This window comes from Cariama cristata, unplaced genomic scaffold, assembly GCF_000690535.1.
Source record: "Cariama cristata isolate BGI_N322 unplaced genomic scaffold, ASM69053v1 scaffold4239, whole genome shotgun sequence".
NCBI lineage: Eukaryota > Metazoa > Chordata > Aves > Cariamiformes > Cariamidae > Cariama > Cariama cristata.
Genome location: NW_009633896.1, coordinates 133,074 through 154,035, shown reverse-complemented (window position 1 = coordinate 154,035; position 20,962 = coordinate 133,074). Strand labels below are relative to the sequence as shown.

At 45.3% G+C, this 20,962-nt stretch overlaps 2 protein-coding genes across 2 annotated transcripts in view; one reads left to right on the top strand and one right to left on the bottom strand.

Moving 5' to 3' along the window:
- Nucleotides 1-1,403: 1,403 nt before the first annotated feature.
- COLCA2 (colorectal cancer associated 2) lies at nucleotides 1,404-6,620 on the top strand (the record flags this gene model as incomplete). Its single annotated transcript, XM_009706931.1, has 4 exons — nucleotides 1,404-1,521; nucleotides 2,088-2,118; nucleotides 5,537-5,763; nucleotides 6,282-6,620. Coding segments are annotated over 4 exons (715 nt in total), but the record flags the coding sequence as incomplete, so codon positions are not given.
- A 6,078-nt stretch (nucleotides 6,621-12,698) lies between these two features.
- The window catches only part of NFKBID (nuclear factor of kappa light polypeptide gene enhancer in B-cells inhibitor, delta), an 8,971-nt gene continuing 707 nt past the window's right edge, over nucleotides 12,699-20,962 (bottom strand). Inside the window, 6 exon segments of the mRNA XM_009706929.1 lie at nucleotides 12,699-12,767; nucleotides 13,200-13,364; nucleotides 17,187-17,303; nucleotides 17,663-17,829; nucleotides 18,250-18,301; nucleotides 20,618-20,764. Of these exon segments, the coding sequence (XP_009705231.1) occupies nucleotides 12,699-12,767; nucleotides 13,200-13,364; nucleotides 17,187-17,303; nucleotides 17,663-17,829; nucleotides 18,250-18,301; nucleotides 20,618-20,764 (717 nt within the window).

The following is a 20,962-nucleotide window of genomic DNA, read 5'->3' as shown; positions in this document are numbered from 1 at the left end:
GGGAGCTGGGGGTGGGGGCTGCCTAATAGCCAGCCCCTGGGTTATAGATGTGTCCATACCCCACCTGCTAGTTTGTCTTTAAGTTGCTCATAGTGCCCTGTCCAGCTACCCGTGCAGACCAGAGCTAGGAGGCTGTACGCAGCACGAACCCAAACTTGCAGAACGTGCTGCTAGCTCAGGGCTCTCCCTGGCCATAGGGAGGCCTGGTAAGAGGGTGTTCTCGTTAAATTCAAACCTTCCTTCCCTTCATTTTCCCCATCTTCAGTTTGTTGAATAGAAACAAAACATAAAAATAGGAGATGAATAATCCCCAGCTGCTGAGAGCATAGCTCAGCAAACTCCCCTCAAGGCAGACCCGGCTTAGCCTACCGCCTTTCTGGAGGGACCTATATGCCTGTTACAGCGTGTCCTCAACCAGAGCACCAAGACGGCAGCACGAGACCTGGGGGTGGGCAGACAGGAGGGTGAAGATGCTGTACAGCCATCACCAAAGGGGAGAGGTTATAGCAGAAGGACAGTGCCTATAGTGTGGGATTTCTTGGATATGCGGGCAGAATCCGCACATCCAGCACTGTCTTCTTGCTGCATGCAGCAGCAATAGGACAGGGAACCTGCAACCAGCTGCCTCCACTGAGGAACAGCTGACTCCAGGATGAGACGACACTAGTGTTTGTAGGATCTGCTACTGGATGAAAATAACAGCAGAAAGTTAGGACAGAAACAGAGCTGTCAGAGGCTTTAAATATTTTACCATGAGTACAGCAAATGAAAGTGATTTTCCAGAATAGGTAAATTGTTTACCATTTCCCGTACTGAAAATCCCTCATCAGGGAGTGACTGATGAATGTTGACTGGTTTTGCCTGGATTAAAGACATCCTAAATACTTGTTTGAAATAAATGGGAGTTGTAGAGAATGAGCAAAATAAAGAGATAATGTAGGCTTTGCAAGAGTTGATTCATGAAAGCAGTCATTTTATTCATGTTTTGTTTAGCCCTCTGAATAACTGCCCACATAGTTCCATTGTTTAGTTCCTGGTCTTCATCTGCCAGATGAAGTGCTTCCCACATTTATTTTCAGGTCCTAGGAGTGGCAAATATGATAGGAATTTAAATAAACTCAACAGTAGCACCAGATAGAGCTTGTTATTAAGACACCTAGAAGGTGGGGGGGAAGAAGGAGGTAGAAAAGAATAAAACATGTGTGATTACTAAATATAATCAACATCAATTTTTTCATAAACGTCTACAAGCTTGAATAGCAGGTGTTACAGAGGGCTATAAACTGTGATTACAAGTGACTTAACAGTGACCATTTAATCATGTTAACTCTAGACTCCACGTAGAGCATGCCTGAAAACATGCTGGATTTGCTGTATGCTCTGAAGTCTCCCATCTTGTAAAGTGTTTTTGCACAAATTCTTTCAGGAAAGCCCAAGGTGTATCAAGGTGTTAGAGTGAAGATTACAGTTAAGGAGTTACTGCAGCAGAGAAGAGCACGACAAGCAGCAACTGGTGCAGCGGTAAGTAATCTTTTGCTGTCTGCTTTGTCTCTTCTCTCTTAATTTTTTTCACCAAAACTGTAATCTCTGGGCCAAGGAGACTGCCAAAGTCTGAGTGTGGCAGGCTGGTGAGGATGGGGGCAGAGCATTCAGTCAGGGTAACTGCAGCAGTCATCTAAACAGGTGACAGTCTGATCCATTAGCGCAGGGAGAAAGCGGAGCTGGTGCTCTCGAAACGTAACTCACTCTGGGGTGGAAGGCCCACGTGGACAAATTACAGTCCAACTTACAGTTGTCACAGCAACTCCAGCATCATTATGCTGGATGAGCAAGGCAGGCCATGGTCACTGCTCCCCCTTTAAAATGTGGTCTGGCCAGGCTGAAGCATGCACTAAACTGTCTTGCAGCATCAGGTGAAGCGTATGTTCTGGGCACACCTTCCACCCGACTTGGGTAGCTTTGAGAAGCAACCAGGGCAAAGCTCTGTCACACTAAAGCTCCCCTAACCTCCCCCTTTTCTACAAGTCTCATCCTCCAGGAAGCTGCTTTCAACCACCCCCTACCCCTGGAGGCTTTCTCTTGTCCAGTTAGATCAGGCAGGAGATGAAGGCACCAGAGGTACAGCGCCTGCAGCAGCTCCCAGGCAGTGAAGAGGGTTTGGGAATGTGGGACTGAGCAACAGCTGCAAATTTTGGCTAGCAGGAAGGAAGAAAACAAGGCATGAGCAAAGACCCCTTAAGCAGGGCTCCATCCTGCTCCTTTAGGGCTTCTTAGCATAATATTCAAGCGTGCTTAACTGAATTAAGGTCTCCAGTGTTTCTCAGTACCACCTGGGTGGCTCCGGGCCCCATTCCTTCTAAAGGAGGGGATGGAGATCTGTGTGTGTGTATACACACGTACGTGTACACTCTCTGTCTCTCTCTCTGTCGCAGTCTTCCAGTATTTGTAGGAGTCCTCTAGGTTCAGCCACTCTAGGGATTTGCATAAAGAGGTTGGTAAATCATTACTTCTTCCCGGTTCATGACATTACAGCTTTGGATGGTTTTCAGATTTTGTCTCCCACCTCCTGCACCTCGTTGCAGCAGATTGTACAAAAAGCTGATGGGCCTGCAAGCCGCAGGCAGAGAGGCCTGGGCACAAAACTGCTGAGCTTTGGAAATGCTGGATCACGCCTCCCCTCCAGCCTTAACGGAAGCACTCTCTTCACTGCAGCCAGGCGTCACAGGGCTGCGTGGAACTGGTTTTCGCTTCCCACAGCGAGTTTACAAAGTGCTTGTTTTGCCCACGCAGGAAAAAGTGAAAAGTGGCAGTGCAGGAGGTTACCTTTGTGATCTGCAAAAGGTACGCGTTGTCCTGGAGAGGCCCCAGAGGTTAGGGCTGGCAGGATAAGCTGTCTCCATGCACTGAAAAAAAGCCGAACCTGAAAACTTCTGCTGCTGGTGGTATGGCTCTGTCTACCTTGTTACACGTCTGCAGCCAGAGAGAAAAGGGCTAGTCCTACAGGCACTTTCAGCCCAGAATAGTCAGTATTTAATGAATTAAATGCATGGGGATGTGCTAGGAAGTTGTTGCTAGGGAAATAAGCCACTAACTTGAGAGCATTTTGAATAAAGGAAATGAAGTGGAAGTCTGTATGAATGAAAACTGAGAAATAAAACCAGTATTTGTATTTGCAGAGTAAAATCCTGGTCCCGAACAACACGCATCAAAACTCCCTTTGCTTTTGGGATGAATTTCTCCCCACTGGTAGGTCAGGTTCCTAGAACAGATTGATCTGTCCACTTCAGCTTCCAGCATCCCTTAGAAAATGAGACTGTCAATTTTCATAGAGGCACGTAGGTGTGTTAAGAGTGGGAAGCAATGTCAGAGCTGGTTCTCAAATGATGTCAGCACCAAGCACAGTGACCCAGTCTGATGCCCAGCCATGGGGATACCTGCCATTGTCTTTAGTCACGTTTCAAGAGTTATCACTACATTTTGTTAATTAATCAATCATGTTTATCCCCACAAATTCTTTGGGACCCCTCCACTGTGGAATTCATGGTCCTAGAAATTAACATGTTAGTTTCAAAGGCAGCCACCTCTCTGCTGAATTAACAGTAACAGCGCAGTAGGAAGAGCACACTAGCAACGTGCTGTATCAAGGGCTTTACACCAGGTTGGTGGTGTGCTCCTCCAGTGCCATTACAGGCTCAGGGAAAAGTCATGTTATGCACGTTAATCTTGTTCTGTTAATACTAGGGAAGTTTTCGATGCCACAGCCGTCAGGTAAATTAGGTTTACGTGAATAGGTTGAAGTGAAATCCTGACTTACCTCAGCATGCAGAAAAATGCTTCCCTGTGTTACAGTATCTACAATTTCTTTTCTTCCCTTCTCTTTGGTCAGGTTTCTTGGGGCAGCAGCAGCATCCAGTTTTCAGAGTCTGTGTCTCCTCCTCACCCAGGTTGGTACAAAGCCTATCCACATGTCCCTTCCCACCACCTTCCCAATTTTTCCCACAGCCGAGTCTTTCCAGCCCTTGGTTGAGGCAGGCAGTGCCAGATAACCGGCAATGCAGCCAATCAGCACCTGAAGGGAGCCCATGAAATGCAGATGAGGATGCCGTGAGGCCAGCCAGGTATATAATACGCTGTTCAGGAGCACGCTCACATGCTCTCATTTCTGCAGTTTATTTTTCCCACAGCAAGGAGTGAGATCCTCTTCAGGAAGGGATGCTCATCCCCGAGGGAATAGCACTGCTGGCTTCACCTTCTCCAGGCTGCAGTCTGTGGGTCCGGTTGGAGCTAGAGGGTCAGATCGCCCTGAAGCACTTTGCTGAACTCCAGCAGAATTGGCTATTCTCACTCTTCTGGCAGCATCCATAGGAGTGAAATGAGTGTCAGGTTTTCAGCGACACAAAGAGTTTCTTCCTCCTGTATGTGAACATCCAAAGAAAGGGGAAAGGGGTGGGGGGAATAGCTCTTTGGGCTCACAGATCCTTCAATTATTCTGCAGCCAAAGCGGAGACACCTAAAAGGTTGGTCGGGTGTGCATATATAGATCGTTTGGACAAGGAAATGATAAAATCATCAATATTTGGGAATCAATTTGCTTATGTTAATAAAGAAAAGTGAGACATACCAAAGCTTTTTCAGGCTGGAAAATCTCCATCTATTTATGTATTTTGGGTGCTTCTCACTTCCTCCCCACATCCAGCTAAACACTGCCACCTTGAACCTGCAAACAGTTATGACTCTGAGCGACTCTACCCACATGCGGTTCCATTGCCTTGAGACCTGTGCCCCTCCATGTGGACAGGGCTTTGCTTTTAACCATATTTGAACACAGCATGAAAAGATAATTATTCTGAAGAGTCAGATCTGCTGTGAGCTTTCATACACCCAGCAAGCATGTTGCAGTACAGTGAGAGTCTGTCCCTACAACTTTCTAGGAACTCGCACTTTTGCCGGTAACACTAAGTGGATGCAATGCCGCGTTATCACTGACTTGCTCCATTTTGTCTACTCAGACATTTGTCTCCTGTCTGGCCGTTTGGAGGATAAAAGAGCAAATTATTCTTCTGTTACCCCCTTTTTCCTGCAGATGTAGCTACGCCGCATCTGGAGATTGAGTGAGGCAAAGGCACAAGCCATCTGCCAAGCTGTGAAGTATAAATCAAGGCATGGCAACCTTCTAGGTCTGTAAACAGTTGACATTTTGAAGGCAGGCCAGAGGGTCAAGAGTCTGAGGGAGTTTCCAGCTGGATCCTTGTCCAAAATGGCTGGAGCCAGAAGAGTTTCCAGCAGTACTTAAAGAGTTTTTTGAGCTTTCCAAGGGGATGAAAGTTCCCCAAGTTATTTGCATGCTTTTAAGCATCTTCCTCCCGGTGTCTGCTTCCCTAGAAAATTCACCCTGAACTTGAAGGACCTTTTTCTTTGTCTAAATCCACAGGGCTACTGAACATATGAGTACTGAAACCTGACCTGGGCAACACCTGCCCTTTGTGAAGACAGATACTGAATAATCTGCTACTGTCTGATTTACCTTCTCTCCTAGCACCTTTTGATGCAGAACCCATCTCTTCTGTTCCCAACTATTGTCCATCATGGCAGTTTTCGAATTGTCTCTCCTGTGAAGAAAGCTCTAGCTATTTGGAACAGCTGGTAGATTCCTGTCTTCAGACAGATGCGCCCTTAGACCCAGCCTTCAGTGCTTTCCAGACATCCTCGCACTACACCTCAGATGCCTTCCAATCAGTCCCGCTCTGCTTTAACCAGGGCCTGGTAAGCTTTGTATTCCAGGGGAGCAGCCACAGGTGCACTCAGAGGGAAGATGGGGAAGGGAGACACATCCTGGGGCAGAACAGCATCAAGCTGATTTGGAAATGTGGCTGCTTTTAGGGGCATGGGGTACAGCCACAGCAATGCAGCCTCCTTGTGCAGATTTCTGCATGGTTTCTCATTGGGAGCAGAGGACAGGGAGGCCCAGACAAACCTAGAGAGAGACTGCAGAATAGGGCATGTCCCTTCTACAGATCCTGTAGATTTTCTGCAAATAATAGCCCAGTTCCTGCTAGCCGTTTTCTAACTCACAGAGAAGCTCCCTATTAACACTAATGTCACAGGAACTGCCTCTTGGGTTTAGGCCTCCAAGGGCCAAACCATCTCCCTGGTTAGATAGACACTCCTGAGAAAGGCAACAGGAAATCCAGCTGCTGTCCAGATTCCCTCAAATGACACTCTGAAACGTCCCATTTTTGGTTGTTTTTGTCTTTTTTTTTTTCTCTCCTCTCAAACTGTAGGCTGCTGGATCCCCCAGTTCAACTGATCTGTCCAGCCCATTAAACTATAGCTGCTCTCCTCCTCAGCTGTCTCCTTTCACCCCGCTGACCCACAGCCCACCCTCCGCTCCGGACACCAAGACCTATGGCTACCCTGCAGAGGAGTGGTCCTGCTATACCCCCTCCCCATACACCACCTCAGCCTGCTGCTGCACAGCCTGTGGCTCCCAGCACGTGGACAACAGGGTCCCGCAGTACTTCCCCTGCCCCAGCACGGACTGCAAGGACTACCTACCACCCATGGCCATGGCCGATGACTTCTTCAGAAGGGATAGGAACTGTGACATCTGCTATAGCTAATGGGGACTGTGGTTTTACACATCCACTGTATCCAAATCAGATTAATTGCCCATGAACTATGCAAAGTTGCGCTGCCTAACACAGTCTAGTTTATTCTTCACTACTCACACATTTTCTACATGATGCTGTCACTACATGAATCCACCTGTCTTGTAAGGTCAGGGGTGTTTTATTGTTGTTGTGCTGGTTTGGGTTTTTTTTTCCCCCTCTGTTTTTGTTGTTGTTGCTTTTCAAAGAAATCCTAAGCTGCCTTACCAAACACATGTCGTTAAGCCAGCTCTTTTTGATACAAATAAATAATTTGGTATGCATGCTGAAGCCTGTTCATTCCTCATGTGCTAAATGTCAGTGCTTTTCTCTTCTCCTAATGGACCAGGATCCTGGCACTGTTCTCACAAAGGTGAAGAAAAGAGACTCTCAGCAACCTACACAAAGGGCAATTACTCAGCAGCATGAAAGGTCTCAGTTACTGTTTCCAGCAGGTAAAAAGTAAAAAGTCTACGCATTTCTTAGCATCCAGCACACTATCCACAGAGAAAGCTGTGCAACACCCCACTCTGAGGTGGATCTGCAGCTCCTTAGCTTCTCAGCTTCTCTCAGGCTGCCATAATGATATTCTCTAGTGGTTCTTGCAGAAAAGGAAAACTGCTCTTCTCCGTGCAAGGTCAGGGCTTAGCCCATGGGTCATGCACCAGAAAGGCCCCTCAGGCCTGCACAGAGGTTGTATCCAGTGCCAAACTTCTCTGGCTGCTGCTCAACACCAGCTTCCCCGTGAAGGCAGAGCTTCAGGGGGAGTCTGATGTAGTTTGGCAGCCCTTAGTATATTTTGATCTGTTGATATCAGGTTTTCTGCACCTTTCAGCATAATCAACTGAACAGGAGCGAAATGATTATTATTTTTGTTTTAAGTAGATAATGGGAAACGTATCATACCTGAGGATTCCCTGTTTCTTGCATAAACCCAGACCTTTCTAACACTGTGTCTTACCCCCTTTTACAGCACTTGGTGGGGCAAACTGCCAAGCTACCAGTTTCTCAGCTGAGCATCCAGACTGGAAAGAAAGAAGCATCTCTCTGTATTAAATCCAATACATGAAAAAGCTAACCATGCCTGCAGAGACAAATACATAATTTAACTAGCTGTATGCTCACCTTCTCCACCAGACACTTTTACAGTTAACTGAAAAGATTTCCTCTCCCCAGAGCTGAAATTACCCATATGGCCAAGAGTGCAACAGATCTACACCTCTGGCTGGCAAATAGTGAGGTTTCTTTCATTCTACCAAAAAATACAATTAATATTTCCTCACCCTGTGAAATCTACGAAGAACTAAGAGTAACATTTCTTTAATGAGACTTTAAAAAATATTTGTATAATGCCAGCTATTTCAACCTTCTGTCCTCACCTTCATCAAAAAACAGAGCTGTTGCCTCCCATGCAGCCTCCAGGGTTCTCTTCACTTTAAGCTCTATATGAGTTAAAAATGCCATTTTTTCCATGTCCAGCCCAGGTCCGTGGACAGGAAGATTCATTTTTGCCGTGCTAGATAAGGAGACTACACAGAGATAACTGTAGCTTTCCAACATTCAGCTCCTTTACCTTATGTAAGGTAGCAGCTTTTTTTCCAAAACTTTCTTTAAAATATTTTGACAACTTTAAATAATATCTTCCCCTCTCCCCTGTTGCTACCTGATTAATCTCAGAGTTGGCCCAAGTGATAAATGCATTAGGCTACAGAAAGCTTATAAATAGGAGTTAACAGCTGTATCTTTGCTGCAGTTAAAGGTGTGGTTACCGCTGGGCAGAGACACTCTATTAGGTATCATTTTAGTAGTGCTGGCAGATGCTTCAGCCCCTGAGTGTTACCTCAAGACATCAGAAAGTTATACTCCTGCTGCCCCAGCCTGCCCCATGGCTTGCTCAGTGCCTGCTACTCCTGCCTGCTGCTTGAGGAGTGGGCACACCTTTAGCCACATGTCAAAGCCCCTTATCACAGACATGAAAGAGCCACAAGGAGATAAGGTTGAGGCAAGATATTTGAGGCTTCTAGTGGAAATGGGGTGACCACATCCTCCCCATGGGCTGGTAACATTGGCCTGAGCTTAACAGAGCTGACATGAGCTGTTATCATACAGCAGAGGAAAGAACATGTGAAAATGGTAAATGAGCATTCAACAAGGAGATGGCTCATATTAACACATCTTACAGCTAGGTTAATAGTATCCCAGTCTACACAACAGAGCCAGCAAGTGTTACAGTCTATAAATCTGTTAGCAGCAGATCGCACGTTTATCAGTATATTGTGGCATAGGTCTGTACAGCTGTCAGTGGTTACACTGTGTCTCCAAAGAGGGCTGCTCTGTGCAAAGGCTGTGGTGTCCAGAGGAGAGATTGCGCCCATCATTGAACGTACAGCTGCTGTTTAGCCATGACCACTTAGGAATGGCAGTGTGAGCACAAGCACTACAAACCACCCTACATTCCATTCTTATTCCTGCTCCTTGGATATTGCCTGACCTAGGCAAAAAAAGCACTCCTCTGATGGCGGAAGCTGTCTCCTGAAGGGCTAGTCTGGTCTCACCACTAAGCTTCCACAGTTCCAGGGATTGCAGGTGGCTGAGGTCCCGAGATAGGAGCACGCAGTGCGTTCTTAAAGACAGCAGATTTCTAACAGCTATTGGCTTCATGCTGCGTGGGACTAGCTGCTCTGAAGTTATCATTTACTCTACTGGGACAAGGATATTTCCAGCAAAATGTTTCTATGCACCAGGGTCTTTGGACTCTAACAGCTTCCCTTAAGTAAGTAGCACTGTCCTCCATCCCTTGCAGCCTCTTCCTGTTTCTTTGCTGCCCTTTCTCTGGTTGTTTTGAAATCCCCTATGCCGGGGACTGGAAATATGTTTTAGACACCATTCCCCAGCTCCATGTCAATAGCTCCAGGTGACATATGCAGTGCAAGTAAAAGCTTGCTGACTGTTGACACAATGTTGTCTTGTTGACACAAGAAAGGAAAAAAAAAAACTACAGAAAGAGGACTATTCAAAGGTTGATTGTGCATTTTCTGGCTATGAGGAACATATTCTTTTCCCCCTTTATTCCCTCACCCCACACCCCCACAAAAAAAAAAAAAAGAAAAAAAAAGAAAAAAAAAAAAAAAAAAAGAAAAAAAAGGTGGGGGTTAAAGGAAAGTAGCTTGGGTTGTATCTCCAACAGAACCAGCACAGCACGACTGGAATGCTGACATTTCATCAGTCCCTGCCAGGTGAAGTTCTGCCAGCCTATATAGACATGTGTTTACATAAAAGTGAGGATCACCCCATTCTTACAAAGGCCATGAATAACACCAGAAGTAACCCGCAGTTAGAGAGAAAATAAAAGGTTCTTATTTTCAGGTTCTTTACCAGTTGCACAGAGTATTTGATCAAAAAGTTTTCCTTGCCAACCGACTGGCGAGTTTTCTATGGTGCCACTTCGGAACATTTGTTTGGTGATAACAAGCTTTTGTTATTAGCAGCTTATCCAAAGCCACAGGTAGGAAGAGATAAACTGTGCAAATAAAGGGGTATCACACACTGCCAATACTGCTAAGGTTATAAAAGGTACATTTGCCCTGAAAGAGTCATAAAAAATTGAGGGGTTCACTGTGAAGTAAGCTACTGCTCAAATCAATTAAATTCACCCCAGCACAGAAGACTTAACACTTGGGCCACCTTTGAGCCTTAAAAGGGATTTTCTTGATAAACAGGTCAGGAACTGGCTGGCTTGACAGGGAAAGGGAAAGGTGCTGTACATGCACGGGGAAGCAGCAGCCTCCAACTGCCTCGTGGATCCAGTCCAAAGACAATATGAACACCTTGTTGATTGTGGTTGGCTTCAGAGCAGCCCTCTAATGTATGAGCTTTAGGAAGCTGAACACAGATATACCTGTAGAGAGGAGGAATCCTTCCTGGGTCAGTCATGGATTCTTCTCTCTGCAGATCTCATCTATCAACTCTGAGTAACACAGGCTGCCAGGATGATGCTTTGAATGAAGCCACATCCATCCCTCCCCAGACTGATGTTTTCCCTGATATTCTGGAGATGGCGATGCTTACAGACTACAAGTCACTGGTGGCATTGCTCTGTATTAAAGATCCAACAGCAGGCAGATAAAACAATAAAGAGAGAAGCCACTCGAGAAAACAGCTCATGTATTTTTTTCACTTGCTGCAAAAGGACTCACGTCATCTCACAGACATTTCTAGATGGTAAAAAGCTTTTTACATTTCCTCTAGTGCATCACATGCCACATGCTGGTCACAGGCTTACAGTTTTGTTGCTAGCAAGTTCAAGAAATGGATATTTTATTGACCATTTTGTCTTGACACACAGTACTCACTCACCAATGCAGTTATCACTCAATTCAGGGCTTGTTATAACATCCCTTCAAAGTAAGAAAGCACATGCTTTTGCTGGCCTATACCCAGATATATGCAAATTTATGCAAACACATGCAAATACTTGTCTGATTTTTATCAGCAGATGTTGGCAGGTTTGTAGATATGATGTAGTGAGAAGCAATACCAAAATAGCAGAGAGGTGGGCTAAGAAAGTCGAGAAGATTTCTGCATGTCTTAAAAGCCTTTGTCCAAATCTGCTAAACAGTTGTGCAAACAGTCCAGGTCTGCAAGACTGACAACTGCTTTTGAAAACCCTGTCCTGTTGAGTTTGTCAGGTGGTGACCAAGGAAGTTACTGCAGTGATTTAAGACATCAGCCCTTCATCTTATTGTTCAGTCCTGTTAGAAAAAATAACTTGTGCAACATTGAGAAACCGGCAAACTATAATTCAGAGTGTCTACTGAAGACAAGACACCCTCTGTGAAAGAGTTGTCAAAACATGGCTTTCACTCCCTTCAGGCATCTACCTTCAGTCCTACTGACCCGGCAGGGACATTGTTGCCAGTTGATTGCACAGCAATTCACAAATCATTTCACAGAAAGAATAAGAAGAATCTATTAAAACGTCCCCTTAGATAAGAATGGGAATAGGAGAGCACTTACCGGATTGCACTCTGACCCTGCTGTGTACAGGCCCACACGGCTCAAAGGTTTTCTACCCTGTCCATGCCTAAAAGCTGCTGAAGACCCAGAGGAAGTCTCTGTCTCTTACACAGGCATTAGCTCAGGTGAGGGTTCAGCTCTCCCACTCTGAGGTTCTTCCAGAGCTACTCTCTGCCATCAGAGATGGAGATCTGGATTGGATCAGATGTCTCAAAGAAGAATCCCTTCACTGGGAAGCACTCAGGAGCCACATGAACCAGTGCTGCTGAGAACTTGCCCCATGTACTTGCTCTTACAGGCATCTGGTTTTTCTTGGGGTGGAGTGAGAGACTGTGGCAATGGACAGCTGCTTCAGCTTTCTTCCACAAAGTGCTAAGAAATGGGGTAGTAGCAGCTTGCAGGAACCCTCATTTGGAGCTCTTGAGTTTGGATGTCTGTTCGCTCAGGTGAGATACAGCCATGGATGATGACTCAGGCTGACCTGACCTCTTCCATCCAGTCTTTTCCCTCCCCTCGGGTTCCTGCTTTCCCAGGCTAGCAGGAACAACGGAGATAATTGCACATCACAAAGGGTTCAGCATTTCAACCCGTACCTCTGTACAGGACCTAACAGGAAGCACAGTTCAAACATGTCTTATGGCAGTATTTCTCAACCTTTTATAGCCAAACTACCATCTTGTGTCCCGTTACTACCATGGGTTTCGGTTGCCACTAAATCAAAGGTTGGCTGTACTTTGAACATTTGCTTATTTATGTAACAGCCATTTGCTTTGCTTGCCTCCTTGCTTGCAAGCAATGCTTGAGGTTTATTAGTATTCTTTGTTAACAAAATAAAGTTTTCAACCATTTGAAAGCTCATCTTCTGATATCTTACATGCTACTTATGGTCCACAGGTTGAGAAACACTGTCATCCCACTCTGGTTTAAAGACCTGAGGAGCAGGGATGTGTTGGTTAGCCATCCTCACAGTTTTTCTAAGAGGCCTTGTGCAAACAACAAGCTGAGGTTGAAGCCATTCCAGAAATCACAGGCAACCTAGGATCTGGCATTTCGGCAGGAAATGAATGCAGATGCAACTTTCCCTTTCTTCAGCAAATGCCTTACCTGCCAAAAAATGTAGAAGTTCATAATGTACCGTCTGAAACCGTGCATGCAGACACCCCAATACATACATATACATACTTATGTATATGTGTAACTAAATACACATATAAACATATCAGAGACTACAATGAGCTCCAGGAGTTGTATCATATCTGTAGGCATGAAACCCGATCATCCCTTGAGATTTGTTGCCATCATGAAGGAAGTACACATTGATACCTCCCCTCCCCTAATGTATTTGGTGTATCAGCTAATACCTGCTTTGTGCTCCTCGATTATAGATCTACTGAAGCAGGAAACCCCCAAGCCTACACCACTGCAACATCAGACCCATGTCATATGGCTTGTCCTCACTGTTCCCCTGGTAAGGACAGACAGTTGTGGTGTGCACAGATGCGTTAGGAAGAAGCGGCAGCAATGCGCATCATGTACCTGATCCCCAGCTTTTCCAGAAGGAGTCATGTGGATTGGCTGATCGTTGTCTAAGTTTCGGATCCTTGGGTCTGCCCCGTGGTCAAGAAGCAACTGGATGATTTCTTTCTGGTTCTTGTTATGAGGCAATGCAGCTGCCATATGCAAGGCTGTGTTGCCATGTGCCTAATGTATTGGAAGAAAAAGAAAAAGAAGGGGGGGGGGGGGGGGGAAATGAAACTGAGTATCAAAATTGCTTTGGAGGGGGGGGAGAAACCCTCTGATGAGCTGTGCCACCTACTCAGAATTGCCCTAGAAATGGAGACTTGTGAAACAACAGCTGAAGAAGCCTCACACAATTACTTACAGGGAGGTGAGGGAGTATCCCTGCTCTGTTTCTCCCATGTATGGCTGCTCATGCAGGAGATTTGTGGATTTAGATTTTTCTTTCTGATAGAGCACTACAAATTGGGCAGGCTTTGATGCTTTGGGTACAGCTAACAAACAGTCCTCTATCAGCAACATTCCTAATCATTCTGCAACCCTCTGCTAAATCGTACCATGATGTAAGCAGAGACCTGATGAGTTATTTGAAAAAGAGAAGGGTAGAGGCCATGCAACATGTGTATTTATCGAGGCGAAAAAATAGGAACTATTTCACAGGGAAACTTAAGTCAAAGGGACACAAAACACATTATGCTGTGTTACGCATCACGCAGGGGCTGTGCAAGTATCGACAATAGCAGACCCATTTGTGCTCCACAGATCTCCACTACTCCATTTTACAATCACTTGCAAGTGCCAGAAAGTTGCAGAGAGACCTTGACACAAGTGAAAGTCAGACCCGATAATGTATAGGTTATACACGAGGCTCAGACTGATAGACTGATCTCTTGGTTACCAGGCATCTTTGACACTGAGTTCTCCCAGGTCACCAAACTCATGGCATTAAAAAGAGGTCCTTTGAAAGGCACCAAGCCATGCCAGCGGTCCCGCCAAGCCAGAGGTCCAGCAGTCCGTGTGTGACTTTGTGTACCGTGGACCAAACAGGGCTGCAGGCGGCTTGGCTCTTTAGCAGACAACATAAATCGTGCTGTGCTCCAAACCTTCTCCCGGTTCCTTCCCAGAGTGCTGAAGGTAGTGCTTTATTTTCATGTCGCTGTCATTAAGCAGAGTCCTGAGGTCAAGGCCTGCTTAAGCATATATTGACTCCAGCTTTTTCAGTAACAGGATTTGCACCGAGACAAGACAGGACTGGTTGTGAAGCCACGGGGGGGCGCAGGTCAGAGCATCCTGCGATTTGCTGTAGAAAAGCTCTGGTATCACCAGACCGTGCAGAAATCTGTGCTCGTGCCTAGTCAGGTATGACTGGTAAGGGTTTTAAATGAGAAAAACCTAATAAGCAAATGCATAAGGCAAGGTATTTTTAGTCTGCAAGAAGTCTCATTTAGGCAGCTGTATATTTTTTCTCTCGGAAACGATCATACGTTTGTCATGAATTTGGAATGGTTGGACACAAATTGCAACCTGTGTTACTATTCTAGTTGTTAAAAGCAATAGTTATGATTTTCAGGTCCTGTTTACCACTGAGACACAAGGGACATTGAAGTGTAAAACAAAATAGCAAAATCTTAACAGCTCTTCTCAGACAAGGCGTTTTCACAAGCCCTGAACAAGCAGATCCTTGTCAATTTTATCATCCCACAGAGTCAAGAGATAGTTGCAAGCTCTTTATAGGACTTCTCGTTAAAATGGAAACATGTGCGTTTGTTTGCTGCACCTTTGTGGCAGAAGCACTTATCATAGAATCATAGGTTTGGATTGGAAGGGACCTTAAAGATCACCTAGTTCCAATGACTCTGCTTTGAATAGGGACACCTTCTGCTAGACCAGGTTACTCAAAGCCCCATCCAAATCCAGGCATAGGGCTAAGAAAACAAGGCAATCTGACAATGCTTGATCTTGAAGCCTCCCATTGACTTTAATAGGGTTTATGTGAGACAATGGTCCAGAGCACCAATATGTGGACTCTACGAACCCTTCAGGTGAAAAATACCTCAAAGGCCTCAATGCTTTTTTCATTGTGGAATCCACAAGCAAATGGATTTGGAATGAGACAACCACAGTAAGCAGTGGCTGAGCCAGAGAAGCCAAAACATGGACTCCAGCATCCCTGTTTTCTTCATACCTGGGCAACCCTTCTTCTTCATACTTGGAAGACCTAAAAAGCCAGGATGGGTATCAGACAACCTTGCCATCATATTTCTCACTGTCCCAGACAGCTCACCAACAAGACCGAAGACTCCAAACGATCCTATCACAGTAGGAAGCTCTCACAGAATTGTGATCAAGAGACAACAGCAGACTCCCATGGACAAGCTAGCACCTGTCTAATGGGTCTTAAAAGATACAGAAAGAATGTAGTAAAAAGGCAGCATAAGGCCCTTCACTGTACAAAGAGACAGAAATTCAGTGTTATTACCCACATACATAAAGCAAAACATGTTTCCTCCAGTCCACACAGAAATCTGTAGGGGGGGGGGGAAGTGAAGCTGCCCAGTATCTGCTTCTCAAGTGAGCAACTGAGTTGATAAAAAAACATTCAATTCCTTTCTGATGAACACAAGCATGTGGATGCTCTAGGGAGTACAAGCAAGGCTAAGAGACTGCAACTGTTGAAATGAAAAGCTAATGCACTGATCCTCTCAAAACAGTGAGCCCTAGCCTTGTCCTCCCCTCCCTCTGTCCTTTCCTGCTCAAGGGTACCCTTCTGCAGAAGCATCCAGAATCACCCACTTAATCCTGCTGAGAGGGGGCAGCTAGTCAAGACCCAAAGTGCTGGTTGATGGTGCAGAGTGATGTCTCAGCTAAGGCATAGGAATGTCAGGAATTTTGCTTAGGAGGATGGGTGAAGCTGATACGTCTGCAAGATAGTGTCACTGCTTGGTATCTGCTCAGAGGTGAAGTATGGGGCAGCAAGGGGATGGGCGACGCAACAGCAGCACTGGGAAGGTTTCTAGCTTGCTTTACACAACCTAGGAATGGCTGTGCCTCCAGAAACCCTGCACTGAGGAACCAATGTTAGCAAAACTTCACCTCAGTAGGTGAGATTGTATAGAGTGCCGAAAGCAGAGTCTCCAGCTCCCGGAGTCAGAGGTGGACTACTTGCCACAGTGCCTAGGCTCCCACGTGCTCAGCAAGGATGTTGTCTTGCTTCAAAGAGCTGGTTTACCCATGCTTCACCTGCCTGGCAACGTCAGCCACTGGTTCACTGCCTGTAGCATATGTCTGTCTTCTGTTACTGCTCCTGGCAGCTGTTAGGGCTTGGTGGGCCCTCTGAATATTTTAATTCTCTAGGCTCAAACATGCAGGCAGTCGTAACAATAACCAGTGTGTGCCCAGGCACAAACAGAGCCAGAAGATTCACAAATAACATTTAAGGCATCAAGAGTCATCATCTCCCTTAACTGAAATAGGAGCGTCATCCTTCCTACGAATGGCATATTTGACAGGAGAGATTACTTGATACATGGCTGCCCTAAACTGCTGTCTTTCAGTGTTATGTTGCCGCCAACAGCAAACGATTGCATCATTGCAGATCTGTTTTCTCAGTCTCCAGTCTAATGTAATAAAGTTCATGTTCCTCCCCAGGTAACCGCTTCCCGTGTCCTTCCTCTTCCCTGATTATCTTGTTCTCTCATTCTGTCAGCTTCTGCCCTCTGGGAGTGGGGCCTGCGTTTCACGACACAACTCAGAGTTCAAGCTAGGCACTGCTTTCCGGGTGAAGTGTCTATTTACTAGAAAATGCAGTTTCAGGGTGAAAAAAAAAAATAAAATTTGTTCTTTCCCTCCAGAGGAGAATAACTGGTTTCTGCAGGACCCCACAGATCTCCTATTGTCTCTGTCTGCATGCAGCCCCTCATCACAGCACAGCTCTCACACTGCTCTCAACATCTCCTCTGCCTGTGGATGTGCGCACAAATCCTGTCCACACATGGCCTGACTCACCTTGTTGTTGACAAAGTCCTTGGACTTGAAAGCATTCAGCTCCAAGAAGTATCTGAGCAGGGAGATGTTCCCATCCTGGACTGTATAATGGAGAACTGTCTTGTTGCTTTTCACATCCTATTTAAAAACAAAAAAAACCCAAACAAAATAAGAAATGTTCTTCAGAACAACCTGAAGATATTATATAAACCCATTGGAGAAAAGCCCAGGCCCGCTCTGCGGCTAACGTGGAGCGCCTCCTTCCCTTCAGTGGCCCTCACTGTCGAGCGTTTGCTTCAGGTTGCAAGAAAGTAACTCCAAAAGGCAGCAATGAACTCTGCAACCAGTCACTTAAAAGAGGAACAGGCTCAGTCCTTCTGTCAGCAGTTCATTCCTTCTCCAATTCTATAGTTTGGGCACAGCACAAGTGTCAGGTAGGGCAGGGGAGAGTTCCCATACAAACAAACAGCATACGGATAACTGAGCTGATCCCTTACTCGGCTGTAGATGGAGGCTCCTGTCTGCACCAGGAGGTGGATACAGGACTCCAGTTCTTTGCTCTGGTGCTGAAGATCTTTCTGCTGCTCTTCCATCAACGTCTGGCAACCCTGCTCCCGGAGCAGGGCATTGTGGGCCAGAACAGCACAGTGGAGTGGGGTATGGCCTGGAAAACCAAGAATGAGAGAAAGATGACGACAGTCCCAAGGAAGATATTGATGTACAGAGGGGAAGTGAGGACTGGCAGGGAGAGCATATGCATCTCTGCACATGTGTTGTTAAGGCACAAGCCCTTCTCTGGTTTCAAATGTACCATATGGGCTGTATAGACAGTTTATGGGGCACTCCAGCATGTGCTCAGTTCCAATTGTGCATTGGATCACCACTGAATCATCAGTACTATTGAATTTTGTGGCATTTGATCACACAGCAATGACTCTCCTCCAGGCAGTTCCTGAGACCATTCCAGCCTCCTATCACACCACCGAATACCAATGAGCATCAGTCAATGAAATAGCCAATACGCTTTTTTCTTTTTTTTTTTTTTTTTAATGCCACTATAAAATATTTGTGCAAAGGATTTTACCTTCAAAATCTTTCATTTCTAAATCAAGAGGGAAACCTAGTGCCAGTATAACCTAGAAGCAGGAGAGAAATGGAAAATTTTAGTTCAGCAGAATACTGTCCAAGCCAAAATCAGTCAAAACTAACAAAAATTTAAAACAAACAAACAATCAGATAATTATTATTTAACTACAAACTAAGCCCTTACTTGACACTAGATTTCAGTGTTGTGAATCTATTTCCTAACAGGGACATTCAGGGTAACACAAGATGGTCGTGTTCTCTAGCTTCCTAAACACCACCTAAGTATAGTATTCTATTAGATTCTCAGTAAAATTAAGTGACTGCCCTCAGCTCAAGAGTGCTAGCTAACTCTCTTTCACCCTGGATTAAGCAAAAGGCACCAATAACACCGATCCTTATTTATTCTGAGTTATTCTTGGCAAGGATAAATGAAAATCTCTCCTTGACATGTACACCCAAACTTTATTACCTAAAAGTTTATCAATACTGGAAATTCTCAGACTGGATTTATTTACTTTTTCTTTTCAACGTGCAGCAGATGTGCAACGGTGTAACAGGTTAAAACCACAGCTTGTTGCAACAGCTGCTGCAATGAGGATGCAGAGCCTATAAATGGCATGAAATAGTCTGGAGATAAGTATTGCTTGGATTTAGCAGAGAGTAAAAATTTTAAAACTCTAACTTAAGAAAGTGACAGATTCAATGTGATGCAGCCAAGTAGCTCCTTATCTATATTATTACGTATAACGCATTTTTAGCTCTTGATGGGATAAAGCAAGTTGTTCACATTACAGCATCTTGACTGACAATTTTTGCAGTGAAGTCACTCATCCAGAACCTTGTAAAGTTAGACAAGACTCAGGACAGTATCCTTCTGCTGAAAGATTATCCGGAATGGTTAGGGCTTGTACTCTCTTTTCGTAACAATAATATAATACACAAGGATCAAATATTGACAAGTAGCTCTGAGCTGCCTGATCATTAGAGAATCGATGTTTAATCCATTAGAAAAAACAATTAAAATAAATAAACAACCATAAAGCATTTAGTGGCTTTGACCGCACCAAGAAGCAAGCATGAGTACATTCTCCCTTTCTGTGTCCGAGGCTGGGTGGGAGTGGAAAACAACAGCAAAAAAAAACCAAACCACAAACCACCACAAGGCATTCTGGGAGGCTTTGTTGGAATCATCTGAATGTAAAACACTTTCCCGCACTGAATGAAACACCTGTTTTCCAAAGAACTCGCAATGTTACACATTAACTGTGTAACTTAACCCAGGGCGTGTGCAAGGCAGAGCTGATGAATACTGGATATGGACTGCCAGCATGCCAGGTACCCCCTGCACTTCCACTGGCACGTCCCTCTTCCTCAGAGGGCCCTGTGCCCTGCCCTCAGGTAAACTCAGCAGCAGCCATGCTGCTGCGATGAAACTCTGCATTTGAGCTGCCTATACTCAGCCCGGATATGAATCAAGGAAGGCGCATTTTATTAATTCCATTTTATGGCCAATAGCTAAGCATTTAAGGGACGTGTTCCAGTATGCCTATCTCTGCTGTGTAATCGCTTCCAAAAATTCCCACAGCGCCTTTGCTAATGTGCTAACTTGCTCTTCAGGGCTGTTAGAGTCTGGCTGGCACACAACTTAGATGCGGACCCTGTCTACAGAAAGATCTGTGAAGCAATAGGGAAGCAAAGATCTGGTCATATAAGCCATGAAAGCTCAAATAGATTCTGGCCATACAGGAGTGTCTGGTTTCCCTCACACCATGGAAAATCTTCTCGATGGATCCTGCTTTTGCATAAAATCTGAAAAATGTGTCTCATTTTGAAGGCTGTGCCTGTGCTGGCTCAGTCTGCAGGGTCGTATCTGCTCTCTCTTCAGCTCGCTTGAGTCTGGACACAATTTGTTGCTCCTGTCTGGATGACACTGACATCAGGGAGGGAGTTTCACACTGGTATTGCTCCCTCTCCTCACACCCCACAGCTGCCTGCAGCCTCTGGGGAACTCCCTCCGATACAGGCATCAGTACAACACTGGGGACTCAAGCCAGAGCAAGCCTGCTGTGCCTGGCCTGCCATCAGCATATTTAGAACTATGATCTGCAGAAAAAAATTATTTTCCCCAACAGATATGCTAAAGCCATTTCCTCTGTAACAGGAGGCTGATGTTAGTTCCAAGTATAGTCCTAAAACAGTAATAACCTGGGAAGTCAATTCCTAACTCAATGGGAAAGGAGACTTTGGTCAGTCTTCATTGCTTACTGATATCTTGCTTTCTGAGACGGGTATTTAAAGACATCAATATCGAGACTTTATTGTAGGTTTATACTGCTAGCAATTAAAACCATAAAAGCTTTTCCTACCTGAAGAACTTGGGCATACCCGTATGTTGCAGCAAGGTGTAAAGCTGACTGCCCTTTGTTGTCTACAGCATTGACATCTGCTCCTGTCTGGATCAAATCATAGACAATGGCTGGCTGCCTGGCAGTGACAGCCACCAGCAGAGGAGTCTGAAAACAGTAGTACAGCAGTTAAAATGTAAGAGTCTAGAAGCAGATGCTATCATAAAACAAGGAACGAGGAAAGGCAGTCTGGGCTGAATGGTATCTAGAAACCCAAGGATTGTGGTGCATAAACCAAAGATAGCTCACAGACAGATTTTGAATCCCACATATTAGGACCCATGGCATCATGAGATGGAGGGTACT